Raw genomic sequence first — 24,141 nt, forward strand, 5'->3', positions numbered from 1 at the left:
ACTTTAGTACTCTGCCTGTCAATCTACTCCTCTGCCAACCTACTACGCTACCTGCCAACCTATTTACTACGCTGCCTGCCAACCTACGACCTACTACTCATAACTCACGAGCAAGTACTACTCATGAGTAAGTAAGTAGCCCACATGGCGAAAAGGATATACCACAAGAAGTATAGGGTAGGAGATAAGTCGACGTTACGAGGACGTCACGAGGATGACGGAATGCCTACCTAGTTCCAGGCCAGGCTAGGGTAGGGTATACCTGGTAGCCAGATCCTACATTGCTTAAAGAGGAACTAACTATTTATGTTTTTTCTACTAGCGCCTCTTAGGTAATAAGAAGTTCAAGTTCGATATATATAGAATTTTATCGATCTCTTCCCTACCCTAATAACTTACTACTTACGAGTAAGTAGCCTATTTAGCGAATAGGATATACCACAAGAAGTGCAGGCGTGGGATGGTCGATGTCACGAGGATAACGGAAATCCAGTTCTAGGCTAGGCTAGGGTATACCTGGTATCTAGATCCTGCATTGCTCAAAGAGAAACTAACTATTTTACTTTCTATCAGCGCCTCTTGGAGGAGAAGTTCGACATCTGTGGAAGTTCATCTATCTCTTCGCTGCCATGTAGACTTCGACTCAGGCTCAGACTTAGACTCCGATTCACACTTAGAAAGTCCGATTCAGGCTTAGATTCAGATTCAGACTCAGATTCATACTTCAACCCAGACTCAGACTCAGATTCAGACTCAGGCGCTGGTTTCCTACTTTCATCCTCACTACCTTCATCCTTACTACTTTCGTCCTCAAAATCAGATGGACCAAGCAGTCGACCACCCAACACCGCCCCCATGTGAGTCTTGTCTATCTCCTTGCAGTTTCGCCGAATTTGGGTCATCAGCACTCGAAGGAATGGCACCGGACTCTCACGGAAGCTGGATGCGCGCCGTGTCTGGCCACTCCGGTCTCGTATCATGAACACATCGGCGGCGATAGTGCATCCGTCGTCTGCCTTCTGCCACGCCAGCCCCAGTGTGGTGCAAACCTCGACATATTCCGTAAAAGACTTGAAATAGAGCTGCCCGGCAAACAAATTCAGCTGAGTGACATGGTGAGGCGGGAGGATCGGCAATTCCCGCACCGCCGAAACGACGTACAAGTCCAACCCATCCAGTGGGCGAATACCGAGATTGGGTCGTGGGGTATAGAGATGCAGCATCACTTTCTTGGAGTTTCTTATGTCTGTCTGGAGCATCTGTGCTTCATATGGGCTGATGATGACGAGATGCTTGACGACATTGTCACTGCCAGTTCCCATGCTTGTCAGAATCCACTGCACTTGTCGCTGATAAGCATCGAGGAGAGAGCATCGGCCAGTATCTTGAACTGTGCTGGCATAGTCGCCTGTCACGAGGACGTCCCCTGGAAACTGCGACACATCCGTATGTGTAGCTGCGCTAGTCTGACGCAACGTCTCAAAAGCAGGTTTGAAGGCTTTTGAACCGGCCGAGATTATTCCATCCTTCACGAACGCCGTTAAATCTGGGTGAATGTAAGGTTGCACGGGCTGGGTTCGCGGCGGTCTCTGCACCTCGCGTTCCTGCACTACCTCGGGTGACAACTCACGCTCTTGTTCCTCTTGGAATGAGGCGACATCGTGCTCCTGACAGTTGAATTGCAATGACCGATTTGTAATGCGTCGTAAGTTCACATTGGGCTCGGTCGGCGTCGAGGATGTGGCACGGATGACAGTACGGGGTTGATATCTGTCTTTCAAGATTTGGGATTCATCCTCGAGGAATTTTTCGGCGTGGGATTGGGTCAAGCTCAAACCCCCCTCGATACGAGCCTCGGCCCAAAGTTCTTGTTGGTGCTCAAAGCGTCGTCCCTGCACAGTCCATAGAGGCATGCTTCGTCCAATGTCGGACCAAGTTTCCGTGATGGCCCAGCAGAGAACGTCTGACACGCTGATGCCCGTATCGCCCGAGGCCTTCTTACTCGACAGAAGTTGTGTTTTGATTTCGTCTGAAACACAGAAGACGACTGACTGTCCGTGGCCTAATTTTCTCATCCTCATACATGCTTCAGACAGGTCAGTACAGAGCATGATGGCGGCGCCGCAAACTCACCTTGAATCAATCTGTCCTTGGTCAAATTAGCCCCTAGAGTTACGGCCGCCTTGTAATACTCTGGCAGTCTCAGATCGGTTCCCCTAGTGTGGGACTCATCCAAATAGACCAGACATACGTCAAGCTGGTCGGCGAAGGGCGAGGTCTGAAGGCGTTCGATTCGTCCGTTGCAGTCGAGGACGGAGAGGTCATCGTCCTCGTCGAAGAAAACCACAGCCTGGCTCTGCTTATGGCCCTGCTTCCTCTTCAGCCACCCCCTTGCAACCTCCAAGTTGCTGAGGTCTAGGATCTGGGCCCCAACATCCAGGATCACTTGCGGCGGAGGGTCCATTTCAGTGACCATGTCCAAGAGACGTTCCGTGGCTGACCAGACCTCTGCTTGGGCTGGAATGTGCAAGATGGAGTTTTCGGGTCGGAGCAGGTGCTCCAAAACTAATGCATTGGTGTGCTGTTGTTCTTGGAGATCGAGGGGCGTGACACTGAGAGGCAAGGTTATCCTAGAGTCATTAGTACCACTGAAGCCACTCGTCGGATACGTTTTGATCTGGCCAATGTCCCATCCGGAGGCGGACAACTTGTGGGGGAACTCTCGCATTTCTTTCGGGAAGACGAGGTGTGTCAAGAAATAATCGATGGTCTTCTTGGAATGGCGGAGCGGCGGGAAGACTTGCTTAGTACATTGGCTGCGGTCCTTGAGATTGATGCCACTCAAGTGACGAAAACTCTCGGCCAAATAGGGAGCATCTTTCACCCACTCCTGGTATTCCGCATCGGCTTGATCGGATCTGAACAGGTGGTCGAAGGTAAGGAACAGGTCGTCGTCTTCGAGGCCGCCGTAGTAGTGACTGAGACACGTGAGAGCGATGACGACGTCAGGATGGCTGAATTCTGATCGCAAGGTTGGGCTGTCTTTGGCACGGTAAGGTACTGCGAGTTTCGTGCGAGGTCGCCTGCTCCCGTCAAGGCCATACTGCACACGATACCGCTTTTGTCGAAACACGAAAGGCAGGATCCCCCCCGCCAGGAGTCCACGGAGAAGGAAGAGTATTTGACTTGTGGAATTGATCCAAAACCCGCCCTGCAACTGGCTTTCGAGCTGGGCAATTCGGTCCGCAGACAATGTAGAGTCAGTGAGGTACCGAAGAACCGCCTGTCTGACGGGCTCCGGCTGACTGGCAATCGGAAAGCCGTAGAGGCCATTCTCGCAGATCCATGTCGCAACATGGGTGAAAAGCCGCCGCTGTCCACTGTTGTCGAGAATCCGTGTTCGAGGGAAGCTTCCGGGTGAGCCTTCATAAACCTCCATGGCAGAAGGAAATTCGCTCGCCACCTCCGGCGCGTACTCCTTCACTCTGTCCAATACGTCTTGGATACACGTCCACCGTCGCGGGCTGAACTCAATAGGTCGCTGCATGCCCATGGTGTAGACCAGTTCGAACTTGACGCTAAAGCTCTCGTCACTCTCGTCCACAATATCCTGGCTCGAAGTGTTGAAGAATTCTTGAGTGAGAAGTAGAGAACGCCCGATGGCGTCCTTGCCGGTGACGAGGCATTCCAAACCCATCAGCCTCAGTGACAGAACATGTTCGGGCTGGACCAGGAGCACGTGTCCATTCACCATGCACTCGCGACACATCTGGCCGATCATGACGGCATCGGCTACTTGAAGGCGTAGGGACCGGGAGAATGGCATGTGATAGACTCGCCGGTCCAACAGGCCTCCCAGTTTGGAGACGAGCATCTGAGCCATCTGTTTAGCCTGAGGCTTGGTCGTGAGAAGCCGGAGCAACCGAGAGCCGTCCGCGAGAGCAGCGGCCACGATGGGGACGATCACCGACGACTTTCCTTCGCCCATGTTCAACTGCATGGTAGCATTCTCGGCGGCGTTCCTCATCTGACGAGCGACATCTTCCTGGACATCTCGAATCATGAAGCCACTCTCAACTTCCAGCAGGAGGGATTCGGGGTATTCAGCAGGATCCCAATTCGTGTGCCCAGGGTTGCGCAACTCCTTGATCAGATCCACCCGGCTGTCAGATAGTCTCACCAAGCGCTCCGCTCGTTAGACCTCCGTAAGGGCGAGCGCATACCGGACCAAACAGCGCCTCCAATTTTCTGGGACCTTGGGCCATCGATGGCGACTGAGTTGCTGGAGGAGGAAGATTGGGCACACTCTGGGCCGCTGCCCAGTGCTATCTGCTACCGCCATTTTCTCTTTCCGACGTAGTTGCTCAAATGTTTGCTCTCCTGTATCATTGTCAACGTGGGTTATAGCTGACCATATGGTGGCATAAATTTGCTGGACGCGGTCCTTGCATCTGTCCAGATTATTACCGAGTATATCCTTGAGGTGTTTCCCGTGCAACGACACTTCATACTGCTTATCCCGACCTCGCAAGGAGAGAAGGCTCCGCCGCAGATCCTCCACGTAGCCATTTTCGAAACTAGAGCTGACTCGGGACTCGAGATCGTTGACCAGCGAAGCAAGTCGAGGAGTTGTATTGCTGGTGTTGGTGCACGTCAGCAGGTCATCTGTCATGAAATCAGACTTGTAGGAAGCAATTGAGGGGGAGAAACCGGTGAAGAGATCATCAATCGAGACGAAGGGTCGTGCTCTGGCGCGAGCCCTTCCTGGATACGTGGAATGCGACGATGGCGCCTCTACCGAGGCAACCATCACGCCCTGGAGCGCATCTCCGACTTCATGGAGGTATTGGTTGAAACGGCGGTTGTTGTACCAAGTGATGAATTTCGGCCGGGCGAGCTCCATGGCCTTCCCTGTATCGATGTAGATGTGAGACTCGGCCACATTGGGTGAGTTGGGGACTTCGCAAGGCCACTGCGTTTCCAATGCTTGTATGAATTGATTGAGTGAACGGTTCTGGCTTATCTGGAATTGGCGATGTTGGTGCCGACCTAGCTCCGATGACTCAGATGCATTGGAATCACGAACGACTTTCCACTCGGGACATTGGGTAAATGGGAGATGCGCCGGGTTGAGAGCAGGCTTTAAACTGCCCTTGCAAAATGCCACCCCTTCTGATAGCTGGAAGGAAGCGATAGCGGGTGGAGAAATCTGTGCCATACTGGGTAACACAAATAATGACGCGAGAGTTTGAACGACTTCGGTGTTGCTGTCTTTGGCAAAGGCCAGGGTAGAGAGCCAGATCATCAGGCGAAATTTGTCGAAACGGGGTTGTGCGCCCGTCAATATTCGATGAAGGGCACACCAGTGTTTGGCGACAAAGTTATCCCAGCCTTGGAGCAATACAGCGTCGTACTTCAACTCGGAGGGCGGTATTGGGGCTTCGGGACCAAGTACCGGGTGCTTTAGTGCAAAGAAATGCCAGAGTCGAGCGCGGCAACCTGGTGGAACTGGATAGTGGATCGTTGGGCGTTCATGGAACACAAAGTCTGACGTGACGAAGGCCTTGAACCCCTGTGTCGACTCTTGATCCCGATCCCTGCCCGAATACACCGCATCCCACTCGATGGTGTGGTCTTCTGCCCCAAAGCCAGCGACGCGAAAGATGGACGAGCGCATGCTATCACGGTGCAACAGGTCTGGTTCAACATGGGCCAGACGTGGCGGCTTCTCATACTGCCCTGGGTAAAATACACCGTCTCTCTCAGCCTGGCCAAAAATAAACTGGACACTGTTGAAGAAACCACCATGCTGAGCTAGAAACCCCAGCTCAGGTGTCCATTCCACTTCCTGCATCACTCGTTCATTGGCCGGATAATAGCGTCTGCCTGCGGTCAGTCGGGCAATGTGGTGGAGAAGTTCGATAGTCTCTTGGGAAAGCCGATCGAAGGATCTGACCGCAACAGAGTTGAGGATGGTGAGCGCCTGCTCGGTTCCCGTTCTCTGCATGAAGGGATCGGGCAGGCAGAAGGACGTGAGAGCGTGAAGGTAGCATAGCCATAATTTGCTTTGCAGAGTTCCATTATCTAGCAACCTTCCAAGTTGCGCGTCTATCGGATAGGCATGGGCTTTTATTGTGGTATTGGTGCCATCGTATTTGATGGTGACGTGCACATGGTCGCAACGCTTTTGGAATGATGCATGGCCCCCGGGCACTATCAGTAATTGACGTCCAGTCGCATGGTCTTGAAGCATGAGTTTGCTTTGAAGGCCAACCAGTGTGCCCAGCGACTGATCTGGATCAATAGTAAGCCCGCGAAACTGTTTGGATCGCAGCTGCGACGTTCGTGACTTGAGGAAGAACGACAGCATGAGTCTGGGAAGCCCGACCTCTAGTGTCGACGATGAGTGTTGTAGGACGCCGTGCAAATGGAGGAGTTCTTCAAGAGGAGCGAGTATCTCGCCAATTGCTTTCCAGGTCTCACTCTTGACGCTGATCAAAGACGATCCGCCCTTCACCATGCGCCATTTATCATGGCCCCGATCTCTGACCAACTTCCAGTGGTCTGGAGATGCGGTCCACGGGTCGTCGACCGGACGAAATTCCACAGTGTCGTCCCTCGTATTGTACCAATGAACAAAACTTTCGGTGAAGTACAGGGGGAGCTCCCCTTGCAAAACGCGAGACGGGACAAGCTCGTATGTTTCGCCATCTTTCACTGCTTGAACCAAGAGGTCAGAGCTGGCGAGGTTGAGTTCATCGGTTATGGCCCTGATACCGAGGTGAATGGTATATCCGGCATGATCTCTCTTGCCAGAGAATTGTAGGCCAGTGACAGTGGTCGGCATGACTTCAAGATCGGACTGGCCAAACAGAGTGCGATAGGTCACATGCTTGCGGTAGTTGGGAGGGAGACGAGCCAGAGGAAGTCCGTCGACTAAAAGCTCGCCGGTCAAAAGATTGTAATGGACCACCATCGGCTTTTGCCCGCATTCGAGGGGGAGTGCATTGACCAGCCAGTAATCGAACTCGTCAGATACAGTTCGCCAGCAACCCCCTGCGACATATGCAGACCATGTCTTCCCCATGGCATCATCTAGGCATCGACGTTGGACGTTAACAATTTGGTTGGCCAAAACGGGATAGCTTCGATAGCAGAGCGATTTCCACCGATGATACAGAATTGGGGTCAAGGGGTCAGAAGCTTCCATGGCAGGAGGAGTCATGTTATGAATGAGAATGCAGCATTGGATAAAGACCGATCCATCTTCCGGAGAGGCCAATACATCATCCAGAAAGCTGTCGTCCACATTGAAAGTGCCGGCACAGACCAGAGCGAGCTTACGGGCATGGGCAAGTAGTTCCGCTCGGTGCAAGTCGTTGCTGGCTCGGTACGCCTTGTCTGTGAGACGATCGACCCAGTTGAATGTTCCTGCTTGGATCTCACGCAGATAGGCCAAGCACCGGAACTGGATGTCCTCTGTCGTGATCAGAAACAGCAGTCGTGCAGCCACGGAGATGAATGTGCTAACTGCTTGGAATGACTCCCAGTTTCCCCGGAATCGTTGGAAGCTCTCATCGAGGCTCCGCAATAGAGCCGTGGCAAAAGTCTGATCGGCCACGACCGCGTGACCACTTCTAAATACACCTCCGTCTTCGCGAGGCCCGACTTGATGGATCGATTGAAGGACCATGAGACCTGTCTCCACCTTTCTGAAATCAACCGACGGCGCCGACAGCTGTAGCAAGATATTTTGCCACTGAATGCGATAGCCCAGTGAAATGGTACAAAGTGCCTTGTATTCGTCTAAGGATATGTGCTCCGGACAGTCGGACTGGCTTGCTATCACCTCGTTCGGTGACGGACCACTTGGGGCGCCGCTTGGGCGGAAGAGGAACTGCTGCATCGACGAAGAGGATGCTGGTAGTTGGTACGTCAATGAGTCTAAGATCTCATCCTTTACATCGTATTTTTCGACGAATATACTGGTTTCTTTGTCATAGTACCGATATCGCAAACCATTATCGAGGCAAATGTCTTGTTCGGTGATGGTGGGGATGGTTTTGCTGTGACGATGCGTCACCCCGTGTGGTTTGGCCTGAGATAAGAGAACGAGGCGTTGGGTGCTACTGGGAGGGACAAAGAAGGATGAAAGGCCACTGTAGGTACTCAGAGTATATCGCGCCCGCGGCTGATCTGCGCATGGAGGTCTTGCCTTCAAGACCCCCGTAAGAAGGAATAGAGTTGTGTCACGCCATTGGGCGAAATAGGGAGGGACATGGAGTTCAAAGACCGTGGATTTGGTGTCCAATTCATTCCTCGGCAGAGGCCACTCGTGAATCTCGATGTTGATATTGTTCGCTTGTCGCTTGTAGAGGCATCTTCTACACACGGCACTATGGCGTTGCTCCGGAACGTCATTGTAATCAACCACGACTTCGTAATAGTCGCAGGTGTTTGCATCGTAACGTCGCATTAGGGATGCATACTCCTCCTTTTTACAGCGGAGTTCATCAATTTTCGTCTGTCTCATCTGGATGGCAGTGGTCTCAATGACTCGACGGAGTTGCTGATGTTCCAAGGACTGATCAAAGTATCTCACGGCAAAACAAGTTTCCTGACCATAGGCCCGATAGATCGACGGAGACGGGTGACCTGCAGTTCCTCGACGGCGTTCGAGATAATCTTCTGCGTAGAGCAGTCGTTGCATCTGGGACTTGGAAGGCAATATCAAACCTTGAACGACGTCTGGAGGAACACCTGGGTTGTAGTCCTTGAGAAGGCTGCATAGATGCAACGCAGACTGGTCGCAGGCGATCCAGAGCTCAATGGTGGTCAAGAGTAGGACAGAGAAGCTCTCGGGGTTACCAACGTACCGTGATGATGCTGTTTGATAGTATGACTTGATCAAAACATGCAACCTTCCGCAAGTGGTCACATCTCCTATGTGGTGCTTGAGCCACTGGGGCAAATGACATGCGACCCAGGCCTCGAAAGCTTTGAGATTGTACACCGTATACTCTGTGGAGTTACCCGGAGGGCTAGGTAGAGCGCTGGCCGGGTGATTGACCAGGATTGACGTGGGCTGGAAGGTGGCCACGGCCGTGTGGTTTTCCCTTACAGACAGTGAGGAGACAAAGTCCGCGAGACCATCGAGAGTAGTCCAGACATCTCGCTCGAAATCCAGGGTTTCGAGTAAAGTCAGATCATGGCGAGGAGAGGCATCCTGCATCACTCTCGCCCACCTCTCCCCAATGTGTCCAGTGGTTTTGCGCATGGTGGCTCGAACGACCGCAAGCCCACTTCTAGGAACAGACGCATCGAGTTTCAGGAGGCGGCGCCCAAGTTTGGCGTTCATCGCGTACAACACATCGCAATGGATTCCGTGTGGGATCGACATCTGCAGCACCCGTCCCATCAGGAACAAAATGAATGTTTTGTAATAATCGGCCGATGGATTCCCCGGACCTGCCCATCTGGCAAAAGTGAGTTGCATGGCGACGCGGAGAAGTAGCCATAGGGGAGATCTTCGCCAGGGCAACAGGGCATCGTGCCACATGACTTCTTCACGGGTGTTCTTCCACACACAAGGGACCTCCACAGGTTTCCCCACAGGCGCCAGGAAGCCCATGAACAGCTCGGTAACAATTTTGGGATGGGTCGTGTCACGGTTTTCGTCGTGCATGCGACCGGCCTTCCCGACTTTGGGTTGCGTGTCCGGAGCAGACTGATGGCTCATCTTAGCCAGCGTGTGCGCCACTGTTGCCTGAAAATCAGGCTGCTCAAACGCATCAACGGTCAAAGCCAAGGCGGGGCCTGGGAAAGAACGTTGAAGTCGACCCTTCGTGGTGAGAACCGGATGGTTGAGAGGAGACAGTTCAAAAGCCTCAATGTGAATGGATCCATGTACCTTACTGATCATGATACCAGCATTCTGGGCTCGGATATGGAGGAGAACTGTACCACCTAAGGCCGGTTTAGCTTCCCGAGATAGTGTGGTGAAAAGAGCAGATGTTTACCTTGCTGAGGCAAATCCTTCAGCGCCCTGGACAACTTCCACTCGTTTATGGTGCCCCCAAGATCGGAGGTGTCACCTACAGCTTTGACGCTGGTCACCATTTCAATGATGTTGTCGATGGGGCATTTGTGGTCCTCCACGACCCATTCTTTGAACGCCTAAAGTGCGTCAATGGTGGTGTCCAGTAAGACTCCGTCGTGGTCTGGACTGGAGTCATCTTTGCCAGGCAGTTTGGGTGGGAGAAATATATGGCGAATCAGATACTTGATCGCACTCAGCGGTGTGATCATATTGAGAAAAGTCGCCAGCAACTCGAAGAGATTCTCAATTGTGGAAAAGTGAGCAGGAAGGTCCAAGTCCATCTATACCGGCCGAGACGACTTTAAAGGTATCAGTCTCACCAGCGAGAGATGGCAATCATCTCTCCTGTGCCAAGGACATACTGGCTCCTCCTGCGTTTCTTACCGGGGAGGGCACGGAGCATTAAAACATGCATCAATCACCAGTTGCAGCCTGGGTCTGGGGGTTGTCGTAGACAAGGACATGATCGACTGGTCTTCCAAGGGCCTGTTGGCTCCAAATTGATACGTGCATCGACGGGAATGGGTCAGAGAGACCTGTCGCATGTGTATTCCCGCGGCATCAGCAGGGCTCCGGGACTTATTGCGCAGCATCTCCGATGTTGAGTGTTGATAGGCTGCGTCGTTGACCAAGGAAAGTGTGGTGCATTTCACCAGTGCATCTATCAGAGCAAGAGGGAGGACGTACAGCCGACACCCACGGGATGAAGAAGAGGTCACAGGCTGTGCATTAAACTAATACCCCTCGTGCAGGAGCACTTGGATGAATTCAGTATTGCCAAAAGCCATGTTTTGCTGTTGCTTCCCTATATTTTACAAAAGGGCGGGATTGATCTGATCAAATCGTAGTCTTCACAGGGTCAGTGTGAGGATTTTGGTGGCTGGCTTTACTAGCCTAGATCCTGCATCTTGCCATGGTATCGGTATCCATATTTCTCAGCTCCAGGCACCTACCTATGTACCAGGCAATCAAAGTACCGCGGGAGGCTGCAGGGGCCCTTCGGCCGTCCACGGAGTGGGGAGTTGGGAGAAATCGATAGACATCCAGATTGCAAGAAAAAGAGGATTGATGGTCTCTGCTCATCCTCAGCGGCAGGAAGTGTACCTGGTTATCTTCAACGAGGGGGAGGAATGCAAAATCCACGGTTCTGTGGACAGTTGGGCAGGCAGAAAGGGGTGAAATTGTGGTCTAGAACATGCAGGGGACTTGTCAGCCAGAGGCCTTAGCAGCGGGATGGTGTCTGTGGTGTCAGTCACGTACTGTAACAGCACACGGCTGGTTGCGTTTGTCACTGCAGTGCAACAGTGCAACATGGAAGACGTTGGCAGAGGAGTGAGGAGTGAGGAGTGAGGAGTGAGCGCACAAATGCACGCGCCCCTACACCGCTGCGCCCCTGCCACGTACATTTGGTAGGTGCCTGCCAAGATATCGAATCAAGGGCTAAGGGGCTAAGAGGCTACATACCTATGTAGGTATGTAAGGGGCTAAGCCTACCTACTACTAACTAACAGAGTACGGAGTACGGATACATACCTACATGTACATATGTACCTCGTGCGGGGACCCCAGGCGACAAGCAATGTTTACCTCTTAGGTACCTCTGACAGAGTGGGAAGCCCTACCCTCTTCAAACGGAAGGTTCGACTTGAAGTACAGGACAGCCGCCTTTGGTCGCCATCCTATTCTCATTCCTAATGACTGAAGCTCAGCACTTCTGCCCACCTGAGCGTCGAAACTCGGTACAGCTTTCGCCTTCACCAAACGAAACATGCGGACACGCCTCGAAGCAAACGAAGCGAACGAAGCGTAACCACCATGGTGAACCTCGCTTTCCACCACCAGCTTTCTGGGACAATTTATCAAGTGTCCATTTGACAAAGCGTGCCTTGGAAGAGCTAGATCGAAGAAACACTCAGGTGGCAGCAAAGTCTCGTCCACTATCCGGAGCACTATGTGGTTTTCAGCCTAGAGTCACTCGTCTTCAACTTCAGAAAAGAACTACAATTCCTTCCGTTACCGATTTGCTTCGTCATTGCGAGCCAGACCGCCTCAGAGAATTGAAAAAGTTTGCAAGAGCCGGCGGACCAGACCTATCAGACATCAGAGGCGTGAGTAAGCCGCTGTTTCTCTGTTCTCGATGCTGATCTTCATTTAGTTTCCAGAACCCATTGACCCTCTGACTTACTCGATGAAGTCAAGTCGGTCCCGACCGCCCCGACCGCGTGGCCGGGTTAGGTTCAAGTCCGTATCGACCACTCAATCCTCCCGCACCAAGCATACCAAAAGCACCGGGCCGTATGACCGCAATTTTCAGCAGTTTCTCATCGATGGAGAAGTCTATCCCCCTATGTACCAGTTTCCAGATGGCAGAGTACCAGAAAAACCCGACAACTGGGAAGAAATCCACCGACGATTGCACCTGCCACGACGTTCCCTTTCAGCATCAAACTTCTCGGACAAAGAACATGAAGATTTTGTACGGATGGATGCAAATGCTGCTAAGGAGAAGCAAGTGACCGATTCGGTAATACCCATCATTCGGGGAAAGATTGGCGACAGTAAATGCGTGTCGGGGGGTATCCCATTCTTGAACCTGGATCCCCTCCTGGACATGGCAATCAGCCCTGGAAATCCAGACATTTACTACGGAGCGCGTCCAGAGCAGCTGGACCGACGCGTCCGGGATGCACTAGGCAAGTCTATCATCCCATCGACACAGGATGACCTCCCCATCGTGCCGAATTTCTTTCTTGCCGTGAAAGGACCAAATGGAACTTTGTCGGTTGCGACCAGGCAGGCTACCTACGATGGGGCTTTGGGAGAGAGAGGTATACTCAGCCTACAGTCCTTTGGACATGAAGAGCTAGTCTTTGACAATCACGCTCATACCATGTCGTGCCTCTATTCCAGCGGGGTGCTTCAGATATTCACCATTCACTGTACTCCACCAACCAGTCCTGATGGTCGGCCCTCATATCTTATGCATCGACTGAGATCGGTTGCGCTGAATGACACACCTGGAGCATTCCGAGATGGAGCCACTGTCTACAGAAATGCTCTGGATTGGGCCAAAGAACAAAGAGATGAGGCCATCATGCACGCGAACGAGAGGGCAAATGACAGTCAAAATACAATACTTGCGGTCGAGACGAGCTTGGAGGAAGTGCATAGCCTCACATCCGAGCCTGTATTGGATCAAGCCGATGTAACTGAACCTCTCGATCAGGAACCCCGAATCTCTTCGAGCAACAAGAATGATACAACGATCAATTCTCACGACTCTGCAATCCTATCAGATAGGCCTTCTTTGAGCAAACAGCCTGGCAAACGGTTAAGAAGACATTCTCTACAAATTTCCCCGCCCCGGAGAAAGCGGCAGAATGCCAGAGGCTTTGATGACGATGGACCAAACCAATGACTGGAGGTTCACATGACGAGGGGCAAAGGTTCATCGAAGCGATGGTGTCAAGGTCTGGATAATTTTGCATGAACTTCGACCGGGTCGCTTTCCATAAGGTAGTTATGAATGCTTAGGCTGATGACAATAATTGATGTTTCGTTTTATGGAACAGCCCCAAGGTCAGGGCTCTGCAACGATCCCGTTTCAAGGAGAAATGGCCGGTTCTCCCAAGTCTTGTCGTTTACCACAGTCCTCATGTTGTGATCTCGTCAGACCTTAGGGCGCTTAGTACTGTTATTCCTCGCCGGATAAAGATCATGTGACCCGAACTAACCCCATGTAGGACTTAGGGGTCGAATTCGCGAAAGGCCACCATCGTCCTTTGATGGCTTCCTTCTCTTTGGGTTAAACCTTTGCTATTTTGCCTCGAAAGTGTACTTCGTACAGTGTCTGACTTCAAGTTTGGCACCCAGGCAGACTCCTACTCTTTACTCGTTACCGACAGATTCAATCCCTTCCCTGCCACACCCCGACTGTCCCATCTATCAGTCTTTTCCCGTCTAACGGGACCCTTTTCGATGGTCGATCCACAATCCCTCCATCCTCCATCCTTCATGCTCCACACCATCTTTGGTTCTCAGTCCTCCGTCCTCCGTCCCGTGTGAATCACGATGGCAGTATTCTGCGTGATGAAGACTCTCATGATCCGCCTGCGTTGTCGGCTGCGGCCATAGACACCGCTGCTCCAGACTGGACTCAGATTGAAGAAGAGGATTATAACATGCTTGTCAAATTACAACGACCGCACTTGAGAGAAGAGTTTTTTGACCACCTCCAGTCTCATGCATCTAATATCCGTGATATTGTTTCACATCACCTTTCCTTGAATAAGACCCAGCAGTGCAAGATCTCGGCTAGGTCCGAATGGCTATATGGCGACTTCAATACTTGTGTCCCAATCACCATTACCAACTGGCGGGAACAGCGACTTTTACTCAGATGCCCATTCCCGCACATGGTTGGAGGTCTAACCGAGTTGGATGAAAAGACTCGGTGCGAAGCTGCTACTTTTGCCTGGATATCGTCTAATTGTCCTCAAATTCCAATTCCTCGCCTATGGGGGTTTGGTCTTGGAAATGGGTTAAGTGTATGGCTGTATATGACATGTTACAAATATAGTGGCTTACTTATTTCTAGTTTAGGCCTACTAGATGCTTGCCCTGGTATCGACGAGCCATTGAATACATTAAGAGTTGCTACGCCAAAGATTTTCCGGACAAAAGCACGCTAATGGCCGGATCAGCGCTTTTGTCACCTGTTTCCTACCTCAAGCTCTCAACCGTCGCTTTGCATGGCCAGCTGCGCTTGAACCGCATTTGCTAGAGTTCCAAGAGCTCTCAGGAATATTCGGTCATTCATCAGCAGCAGGATGCTCCAAAACACCGTCAAATTTGCATCTGCTTCCGGTGAACTGATTGGCGCTGCAGAACGTCGTTATGTGTTCAAAGCGCTGATTCAGGAGAGACCACACCTGGGTCGTGTTTGGTTGGCAACGTTCGAGCGTCCTTACAACTCACATCCAACTCGTAACTGACAGAAACTGCAGATCCGGACAAGATAAATTTGTCCTCAAGGATATTCCCAAAGACATATTCTCCGCTTTTTACGAGAACACATGGCACCGGCTCCGCGATTGCCCACACATACGGCTGCCACTGGATACCATCCCGGACCAGCGTATTTTTGTGTACCAGTACCTGGACGACGACTTCCTGAGCCTAGTCAAGAAGAAAATCCCCATGAAGGCTAGGAAGAAGATACTCCAAGCTAGTCTGCAGGGCATTGCCGAGTTGCATGATCGAGATGTCGTCCATCTAGGTATATCAAGCGACTTTTACCTTCCTGTTATGCGGAGCTGATTATATCCAGACATTAAATCTGACAACATCTTGGTTGACTATCACCATGTCGATCAAGAAACAGTAGTTGAACAGGTTCAGATCACCGACCTCGAAAACGCGGCATATCTCCCTAAAGGCAGGTGCATCAAAGGGATGCTTGCTGGAAATGACAATTGGCGCAGCCCGGAGGGACATTTCAGGGGTGAGCTCAACAAGCCGTCTGACATATTCTCTTTTGGAGCCGTGGTAAGTACCAGGTAGTATTATTCAAGCCAAGCATACATAGTACCTCTAACATACGAATTAGTGCATATACGCAATGCTCGAACGCGTCATCTTTGGGCCTGACGATGATTTCCAAACACATCAAGCACAGGGTGCACTTCCTCATCTTATTCGTCTAGAACGTCAGATTTCATACTTTGGAAATCTGGAAGGATTGAACGGGCTGATGAAGCACGTTGGCGACGAGGAAGTCAACTGCCAGGTCCTGCAGATGCTTTGGGAGGACCGGGCCGCGGACTATATTCCGTACCGACCATTTTCAGATTGGCCAGATATTCGCAACACGGCATTCCAAGATGTCATTCAAAGAATGATGCATCTAGATCCTACGAGGCGGATCACGGCACGTCAGGCGTTGGAGCATCCCTGGTTCCAAGACACCGAGAATATCTAGGAGCTGATGACTGGGGATTTGCCTTTTCAGGAGTTCCTAGTCGGTCTTACATTAAACTGGGGAAAAAGGCGTCGCGGTTGACCAACCGCCATCGAAGACTGAGATATGAACCAAAAACATCCAGATCAGATCGCAGAGTGGGATAAATCTAACTGTGCAAGAATATAGGCATGAGTGCGACAAAATTAACTTGGCCAGATCACAGGCACTTCTGCGTCGCGTTGCAGGACGTTGTCTCACAAGTAGAATTGCGAGCCGAGCCCTATATGTCTGGCCAACGCAGGAGTGGCTTTATCAATCGATAATCTGGAAGGGACCAAGACTATTTTATTGTGTTCCTGTGGTGACGTACCGGTACAATGCCTGCCTACTTTGTGCACAACCCATGATCCAGAGTGGGACAGAGGAGCCAAATACGCACTGCAGTCAGCGCGGCAATCGCAACCTCGCCATCTTTCTCGGCCGCAGGACATGATGACTTGGAAGCTTGTACAAGAGAAGCATTTCATGTGCACGAGGCAAGCGAGGAACGAGACACAAGCATGCATGTCATATGGGAAAGAGAATCGAGGGACAAGAGGGAGGCACAAGCATGCATGCATGTCATGTGGTAAGGAGAACGGCCAATTGACTACCTTACCCATTGTAGATAATCAACTGTGCACGCTTTCATCCAGTCAAGTACATGCCCTCTGTTGAGTGAGTGAGTGCCAACCCAACGTGCTACAGTAATTGGGAAGCACGAAAATGTATCGTGTTTGCAAGGGGGGGAAGCACAAGAATGTATCGTGCTTGCAAGGGGGAAGAGAACAAGAATGTATTATGTTTGCAAGGGGGAAAAGCACAAGAATGTATCGTGCTCGCAAGGCAATTAATCCGATGAGCAGACAAAGGGAGAGGGAAAGGGAGAGGGAAAGGGAGAGGGAAAGGGAAAGGGAAAAGGAAAAGGGAGGGGACAGAATAGAATAAGATGGGATAGATTAGTTGCCCTGCCCTGTCCTGCCATGAAATGAGTTCCACAGATACTCTCCGTACTACATACTAGAGTAGATAGCAACCTTGATGTTCTCTGGCTACCGTCACCATCACCTGACAAGCGCTCCTGACGAAGACCGCCGACGTGTGGAAAGTGTAGATGGAACATAGGTACTACAACTGCAGCCCCGGACAGGCAGTCATCAGTGAGGACGCCGTGGTCGGAATCATCTTCGATGGGCAGTGCAGCAGAGTGGAGTGTCTGTGCGTATACTCTGTAAGTGAGGGGGGCTCAGGTACTACATGTAGTGAGAAGTTGTAGAGCTCAGCTGATCAAGTGAAAGGTCTATCACGAGACAAGATTACCTTAGGTACCTCCCTGGGTCTGGTCTGGTCGGATGATTAAGGTGCAGGTGAAGATTATAGGTACATACCACATCCCAGATAGGTGCCGGATATACGGAGTACTGTATCCGTACACGACTATTATTGTCATTTAATTTTAGTGGCCCCTTAGCCTTACAGGAGGCCTTGGGCCCCTGACCGTGGACAGCCTTGCCCTTTCTGTACTAATTTACGGAGTAGTACTTTACCACGTAGTAAGTGTTCTAGCCATGGCCTGAGGTCCCGAATGTTGGTGAAACTATATCAGATTCTATTTCATCATATTTGTTGGTCATCTATCCAATTTCTATTCACACAGTAGTATGACGCCGACTTGGAGTGGTGGAGGAGATAGCAGTACAAATATCCCCTTGCCAGCACGACCCGACAATTGAACGACCCGACAATTGATAAATGACATGTGCACCACCTCGGCCAACTAAAATTTCAGTTTGTGGCTCACATCCCAGTCACGGAACACTTTACAGAACACAAGGTTGAACTCGTGGTCGTTCCGGCAATGAGGCAAGTCTTCGTAATCTTTTTTACCCGCCACCTGCTTGAGGAACTCGCCATTTCCAGTAAATTCATCATTGTCAACTGCAGCTTGAAAGATCGCCAGTACCACAGCTTCAAGGCTCCCCAGACCTACAAAGAAATTTCTAGTCGCGATTCGGAGATGGCGAGGCGTACGCTCAATAGCGGGGTAGATAGTATACTCGTTCAGAGGCTGTCGGAATCGCAGGCAATTGACAAGACACCAACAGAGGTGGACAAGCCCTCGGCGCATGCTTTTGTACCTCATAAGCTGCTTTCGGCAGTAACTAGGCAGCGTCGGTAAAGACAAAGCCCTGCTCTGATAAATCCGTTCGAGCCGGGAAAGAGACTCGACGTCGCTTGAGAAGCCGGCGCTGACGCTGTTGTGAATGGACTCGGCCTGTGTCCACAGGGCATAGCTCATGCGAGGACTCAGAAAGCCTTCGATGCATTCTCCGCAAGTACAACCATAGGAAATCCGTGCCAAGTCCACATCGGTACATGTATCGAGCGGTAAACCTTTCAACTTGGCGACACACTTGACCGCTTTGATGTCGTGTCCTTCAAACTTCACGGCTCGGATGTCCCAGGAACGAGACATCTTCCGGGTCCGCCTCGCCTCGAGCTTGAGCAGGAGGGCCTCCAATGGAGTATCACCTACTGAGTTTCGCATCTGTTCCATCTGAGAACCGACCTCACTCTCCAGAATCCAGGTCAAGCCATTCAAACTGAAGCGTAGAGCGGCAAGGTGGAGTAAAGTGTTTCCGTCTTCGTCTGTAGCCAGCCATTCTTTACTCCCGAAGGGGATCTGGAGGGAGTGGCGCCTCATCAGCGAGACGAAATTGTCGCGTGGCGGTCCTGTCAGGGACCCGACCAGCCATTCTGGCAGTCTCTGGTGAGCCGCAACGGTTCTGTGAGGTGGATCATAGTCGCCACCCGCTTGAAAGCCAGGCGACGGTTGAGTGCCTTCCCAGGGGAGTCCAAACCAGATCGAGGAACCTATTCGCTTGAAGCCCAGAAGCCTAAACCATTGGATTGAGAGAGCATCTTCGTATGGGAAGTTGCCAGCCCCCTTCTCTCTTTCCACAATCGCTTTCATCGTATCCAAGAACCAGAAGTCCTTCAAAGAATTCGGCCACACGATTGCAACGAATCGGCCACCTACAGTTTTCTCGCTAGCGGCTGCCATCAGCGCTCGTATCATTTTCTGCCCAATTCCACGGTATCGATATGGTTCTTGGACACGCACATCTTCAATCAGCAGGATGTCTCCCTCGTCCAACCGCCGCTTCCAGAGTCCAGAGCCCTTTTTGATCTCATGATGCTTGTAGTCATTGTTGAGCTTGCCGTACTTGTCGAATAGATCGAATGCTAGCAATGTGATCTCTTCAAATGGCCCAAGCATGGAACGGTAGAAGCTTTTTCTAATGTCGTTTCGTCGGATGAGCTCGGCATGGCATGATCCGATGGTCTCTTCTGGGGCGTCATCACAGCTTGCAAATGCGTCCATGGATTCCAGCCACTTGATATCATATGTCCAGGCTAGGGGTTGTTTGTACGTGACAGTAACACCGTCGCCTTGTGGCTGCCCCGGGCTTCCAAATGATTTCAGAATTTCACCAGTTACAAGATCTGAAGCCTTCAATGGTCTCGGATCCTTTATGAGTGATTTGGTCATGGTGTCGACTCTTATATTTACTTGGAATTGATCATTCATTGCTTGGAGGTTTTCGGATAGACCATCGGACTGCGTTGAGGCGTGTGAAGGACGTTCTCTCTGTGATCCATTTCTCTTCTTTGTTTCCATGTAGTCATCTTCCTGTCGAGGGATCTTGCGCGGGGCAGGATCTTCAAGATCAACACCGGGACGCTTGTCGAGCCTCATATTCTCGGCTGTCGAGGGGATGGGTATGGATGAGATGTCCGTGATGAGCTTGGTAGGTGGTGAGGGATGAGAAGGCTAGAGTCGATGCAGAGTCGAGACGGCAGAGGATGCTGTGATGGTATTATATAAGAAAGAGTTGTACACCTACAGCACTGGCAGTGAATAAGAGTGGCAGTGGCGCAGGCAGTTAGAAACCTCCATGCGGTGACTGCCTGTGTGTAGACCGTACACCATTCGCGTCCTTCACTGACAGTACTTCACTGACCATACTTCACTGACCATACTTCACTGACCATACTTCACTGACCATACTTCACTGACCATACTTCACTGACCATACTTCACTGACACTACACTACATTACATAGTACCTGATGGAACAAAGAACTGCGTCTAGTTCAGCAACAAAGAACTTTCTTCATCCGTCTGAAGGAGACCAAGATACCACCAGCTTTCTTCCCGCAAGATTTCCCTCCTTCACCTGTCGCAATCCTTCCTCCACCACGTCCACGCCTCCTTGTAGCACCGAGACCTCTGGAAGCTTGATAGCTCCCTGCTCGATCAGGTGGTTCAGCTGCGCTCCATATACTCTGCAGCTGCTGTCCATCACGAACTGCTTCATTTCCACCACATGAAGCCTCACATTCGATGGCACCACCTCTCGGCCCGACATGTACGCCAAAGGAGCAAAGTCGACCGGCTGGTCGTGGTCGCACGCTGCGACGACCTGCAGCACCAGATTCGCTGTCACGGAGCCCACGAGGTCAATGGCCTTGGTCAGCCGTCTTCTGGCCAAGCACACAATTTCATTCACGACCTGCGCATGCGTCTTGCCTGTGTAGGTCACGATATGGGTCGCCCCTAGCGAGCTTACCGTCGGTGCCGTCGCCCCAGAACAGACGGCGATGACCTCCACCCCAACTCGCGCGGCTAGCTGGATGGCGAATTGCCCGGTCACTGTTGAGCCACCCCAGATGAGTAACACCTCTGGCCTCTGTCTATTCGTGCCTGTGCCAATGGCCGGGGCCGGGTCCGGATGCATAGGGACACCAAGCCATCTCCACAAGGTCATGGCGGCCGTCAGTCCGGCTACGCCGAGGATGGCGGCGGCATGAAAATCCAAATTGGATGGAATGAGGAAAACCGTGTGGTGCGGAACCACGACGAGATCCTGGAAGCAGCCCGCCCGACGGTCTCGATAATATGTACCTATCAGATTGAGATTGGATGTTTAGGAGCGTGTCGACCGAGAAGTAGAGACTGAGATGAGGTACTCACTGGTCCACACATGGTCCCCCGGCTTCAGGTTGGTGACCTCTGTTCCAACTCGCTCGACCACACCGGCCATTTCACGTCCGATAATCCAAGGAAGCTCGGGGAGACAGAAGTTGTACTCGACACTTTTCCAGTCGATATGGTTGAGACCTGCGGCCTTGTTCCGAATCATGACGTCCCCGGGGGCCAGTTCTCGCGGCACTGGAAAGTCATGGATGATCTGAAATGCCCGGCTGGGTGTGATTACCAGTGCCCTTTGCTTGGAGCCCACAAGATTCAAGTCAGGCTGTTCCTCCTGTGCAGTCTCGGCCTCAGCCTCGGCCTCAGCGTCGCCCGCTAGGTCTATAATCGTACAGGTCGACGCCGCAGTCTTCCCATTCTGTTGAATTTCATCGCTTGTCGACTGGGTTTCAATCGCGGTCACTGAGAAGACCGTCTTGTGGCTTGGCGCCTTCTGTTCCTGGAAGTGTATCTTGTCTGCAAATGGAGGCTGGATGGCCATGGGCATATTGGTGGCTAGCTGTTCACCTGATGGTTGAATCACAAACGCCGCTTGGTCATGCTGCTTTGGGCCAAGTTGACCCTGGACATATGTATTCGCTTCAATGAAAAGATGATTTGCAGAAAAACTTGCCGGTCCAGCTTTGATGCCATGTCGGTGCGGTCATTCACGGTTGGGGCACCGGTTCATAGCCTCACCGTTCCGGCCGGATCAAGTCAGGCCAAGCCATCAAGGAGACTATCCAAGAGACTGTCCCGCCCGGCCGGTGACGGCTGAAGGCCTTCATTGCCATGTCTTCCGCGTGTGGTGTGGTGGCTTATCGACTAATCAGCATGTTATTGTTGATTGGCCCGTGCAAAGGAAGGGGGTTGTCGTCGGAGACCAGCCTAGCTCCCGACCAGACGCGGGCAGTCCAAGGCATGGCCCGGACTGGCTAGGTACCCATGTATTCACCAGATGATATCGACGCGATGGCTGACAACAGTGTATCTCTCTGTCCCTCTGGTTGAACACACCAGAATATCGTGATGATTGATCTATATCACGACCAGGGGCTCGACCAACTAGAAGGACTCCGACTCTGCGAGAATTCCAAGTCCTTCGCCTTCTTCGTCCGAGCAGTAGAGCTTGTCTGCCAACCGAACCAAGGTTACAATCCTCGATGGTTGCATCCATATCCCCATCCCATATCGGCCCTGGTCCTGGTGTAGTCAAGGGCGCGTACGTGGACACGGCTGAAGGCCAGCTCCATTATTACTACACCTTGCCGTCGACCACCTTTGGCTCTAGCTCAGGCTCAGATTCAGATTCAGATGGCTCGCCGCACCCCCCAATCCTCCTGCTGCACATGTCGGCATCATCGTCACGATGTTTTCACTCGATGATGGTGCGTCTCGCGGCGCTAGGTTACCGCTGCTACGCACCCGACATGCCCGGGTTCGGGTCCTCGTTTGATCCGTCCTCCAACCCTCCCGCCATCGCCTGGTACGCCGACCTGTATTACGAGACATTCTCGCCGTGGGCGGAATTCCAGCACGGATGCCACATCATCGGCCACCATTCGGGCGGCGTTCTAGGATCCGACCTGGCGGCCAAACATCACGACTTTGTGCGCAGCTTGACCTTCGTGGGTCCGGGCGTCATGGACGCGGCCGCGCGGCAGGAGATGTCCAAGACGTTCCTGGCCCCCTTCAATCGGCCCGTGGCGTCGGGCGAGCATTTGACCAAGACCTGGGACTACCTCATGTGGGAGGGCATCCTGGCAACCCACCTGGAACTGCTGCAGCGCGAAGCCATCGACCACATCCGCGCGTGGAAGGGCCGAAGCCAGATCTACTCGTGTGTCTGGGCGTACGACGTGGGCGAGTCGATCAAGAAGACCAGCCCGAGCTGTAAGATCCTGGCGTTGTGTGCGAGAGACGATGTGCTCTGGCCTTATTTCGACGCGGTCAAGGGGCTAGGGCGAGAGATCATCACACATGAAATCAGGGGAGGGAATTTCGGCCCGGACTTGGATCCTGAGGGCGTGCTGAAGTATTTTGTAGAAAGCATGCTTTAGTCTAGCAACGGGATACTTGTTTTTCGATTTCTTCCATCCGATCAATCTTAGGCTCTAGCCTTAGGTAGTTCTTTCTAGTCACTCAGACCGATGATCTAACGGATATTTGTAGTATTTTTCGATTCTCTAAATCAATCTTCTCAGTTTCAGTTTCAGCCATCAGGTCCTTTCGTTCGCTATTGACCGACCTATCAAAGGTTGAAATCTTCCATGTTCTCTATCAAAGGGTAAGGGTCGCAGGGGGAGCGCATGCTTCATAGTATAGTATAGCATAGCTTAAACCAGCCTTCTGGTTAAAGGTAAAGGGCAACGCTGGGAATGCCTAAGTTAGTGCCCAAATTTGACATATACAAGGTACATCGACACCCCCCTCAATGCGCCCACCAATCGCTACCCATTGACCGGACCGGCGTTCGCATCTCAACGACAACGACCGATACTGCAGCGTTGGGCTAATTACGCCAGTGCACGACAGCTCGCGTACTGGGGTATTGTAGCCTCACTGGTCTGGTGCTGGTCTTTTCTGCACTCGTGGACAGCGAACATGAGTCTTGTTAAGGCCCGATCCAGGATCCAGGACGAACCACAGACAGCAGACAACAGAAAACAAGAGATAACAGACCAAACCCTCACCATAACCCTAACCCTGAGAAAACAGCCTAACCCTAACCCTAACCCTAACCCTTGGTTGATTGAGGTCTACGATGCCACTGTGTTCGAGTTGTCCTGGCAGCTGAAGGCGGCACTGGTCGATGCATCGTAGGTGTTTTTGATGGACTGGGCAGTGCCGTAGCTATCAAGGCAGGTATGTTAGCAATGGAAATCAAGATGGAGAGCGATAGAGAACAAAGAGAGGAAGAGGAAGAGGAAGAGGAAGAGGAAGAGGAAGAGGAAGAGGAAGAGGAAGAGGAAGAGGAAGAGGAAGAGGAAGAGGAAGAGGAAGAGG

At 51.9% G+C, this 24,141-nt stretch overlaps 8 protein-coding genes across 8 annotated transcripts; 4 read left to right on the forward strand and 4 right to left on the reverse strand.

Annotated features, from left to right (window-relative positions):
• Positions 1-569: 569 nt before the first annotated feature.
• On the reverse strand, positions 570-10,119 carry A1O3_06964 (uncharacterized protein; the record flags this gene model as incomplete). Its single annotated transcript, XM_007737078.1, has 4 exons — positions 570-2,086; positions 2,134-4,163; positions 4,224-9,966; positions 10,020-10,119. The coding sequence occupies 4 exons, from the start codon at positions 10,117-10,119 to the stop codon at positions 570-572; spliced, it is 9,390 nt and encodes a 3,129-aa protein (XP_007735268.1).
• A 57-nt stretch (positions 10,120-10,176) lies between these two features.
• Positions 10,177-10,380, reverse strand: A1O3_06965 (uncharacterized protein; the record flags this gene model as incomplete). Its single annotated transcript, XM_007737079.1, has 1 exon — positions 10,177-10,380. The coding sequence occupies one exon, from the start codon at positions 10,378-10,380 to the stop codon at positions 10,177-10,179; it is 204 nt and encodes a 67-aa protein (XP_007735269.1).
• A 1,413-nt stretch (positions 10,381-11,793) lies between these two features.
• A1O3_06966 (uncharacterized protein) lies at positions 11,794-13,517 on the forward strand (the record flags this gene model as incomplete). Its single annotated transcript, XM_007737080.1, has 2 exons — positions 11,794-12,207; positions 12,255-13,517. The coding sequence occupies 2 exons, from the start codon at positions 11,794-11,796 to the stop codon at positions 13,515-13,517; spliced, it is 1,677 nt and encodes a 558-aa protein (XP_007735270.1).
• Positions 13,518-14,193: 676 nt separating this feature from the next.
• On the forward strand, positions 14,194-14,646 carry A1O3_06967 (uncharacterized protein; the record flags this gene model as incomplete). Its single annotated transcript, XM_007737081.1, has 1 exon — positions 14,194-14,646. A coding segment is annotated over one exon (453 nt), but the record flags the coding sequence as incomplete, so codon positions are not given.
• Positions 14,647-14,928: 282 nt separating this feature from the next.
• On the forward strand, positions 14,929-16,079 carry A1O3_06968 (CMGC protein kinase; the record flags this gene model as incomplete). Its single annotated transcript, XM_007737082.1, has 4 exons — positions 14,929-15,053; positions 15,106-15,377; positions 15,429-15,646; positions 15,708-16,079. The coding sequence occupies 4 exons, from the start codon at positions 14,929-14,931 to the stop codon at positions 16,077-16,079; spliced, it is 987 nt and encodes a 328-aa protein (XP_007735272.1).
• A 1,798-nt stretch (positions 16,080-17,877) lies between these two features.
• A1O3_06969 (uncharacterized protein) lies at positions 17,878-19,860 on the reverse strand (the record flags this gene model as incomplete). The annotated part of the gene is made up of 1 exon (XM_007737083.1): positions 17,878-19,860. One exon carries the CDS (start codon positions 19,858-19,860, stop codon positions 17,878-17,880), a length of 1,983 nt encoding a protein of 660 aa, XP_007735273.1.
• A 418-nt stretch (positions 19,861-20,278) lies between these two features.
• Positions 20,279-21,643, reverse strand: A1O3_06970 (uncharacterized protein; the record flags this gene model as incomplete). The annotated part of the gene is made up of 2 exons (XM_007737084.1): positions 20,279-21,069; positions 21,139-21,643. 2 exons carry the CDS (start codon positions 21,641-21,643, stop codon positions 20,279-20,281), a joined length of 1,296 nt encoding a protein of 431 aa, XP_007735274.1.
• Positions 21,644-22,298: 655 nt separating this feature from the next.
• A1O3_06971 (uncharacterized protein) lies at positions 22,299-23,195 on the forward strand (the record flags this gene model as incomplete). Its single annotated transcript, XM_007737085.1, has 1 exon — positions 22,299-23,195. One exon carries the CDS (start codon positions 22,299-22,301, stop codon positions 23,193-23,195), a length of 897 nt encoding a protein of 298 aa, XP_007735275.1.
• Between the last annotated feature and the right edge of the window lie 946 nt (positions 23,196-24,141).

This window comes from Capronia epimyces (assembly GCF_000585565.1).
Source record: "Capronia epimyces CBS 606.96 chromosome Unknown aczIQ-supercont1.6, whole genome shotgun sequence".
Taxonomy (NCBI): Eukaryota; Fungi; Ascomycota; class Eurotiomycetes; order Chaetothyriales; family Herpotrichiellaceae; genus Capronia; species Capronia epimyces.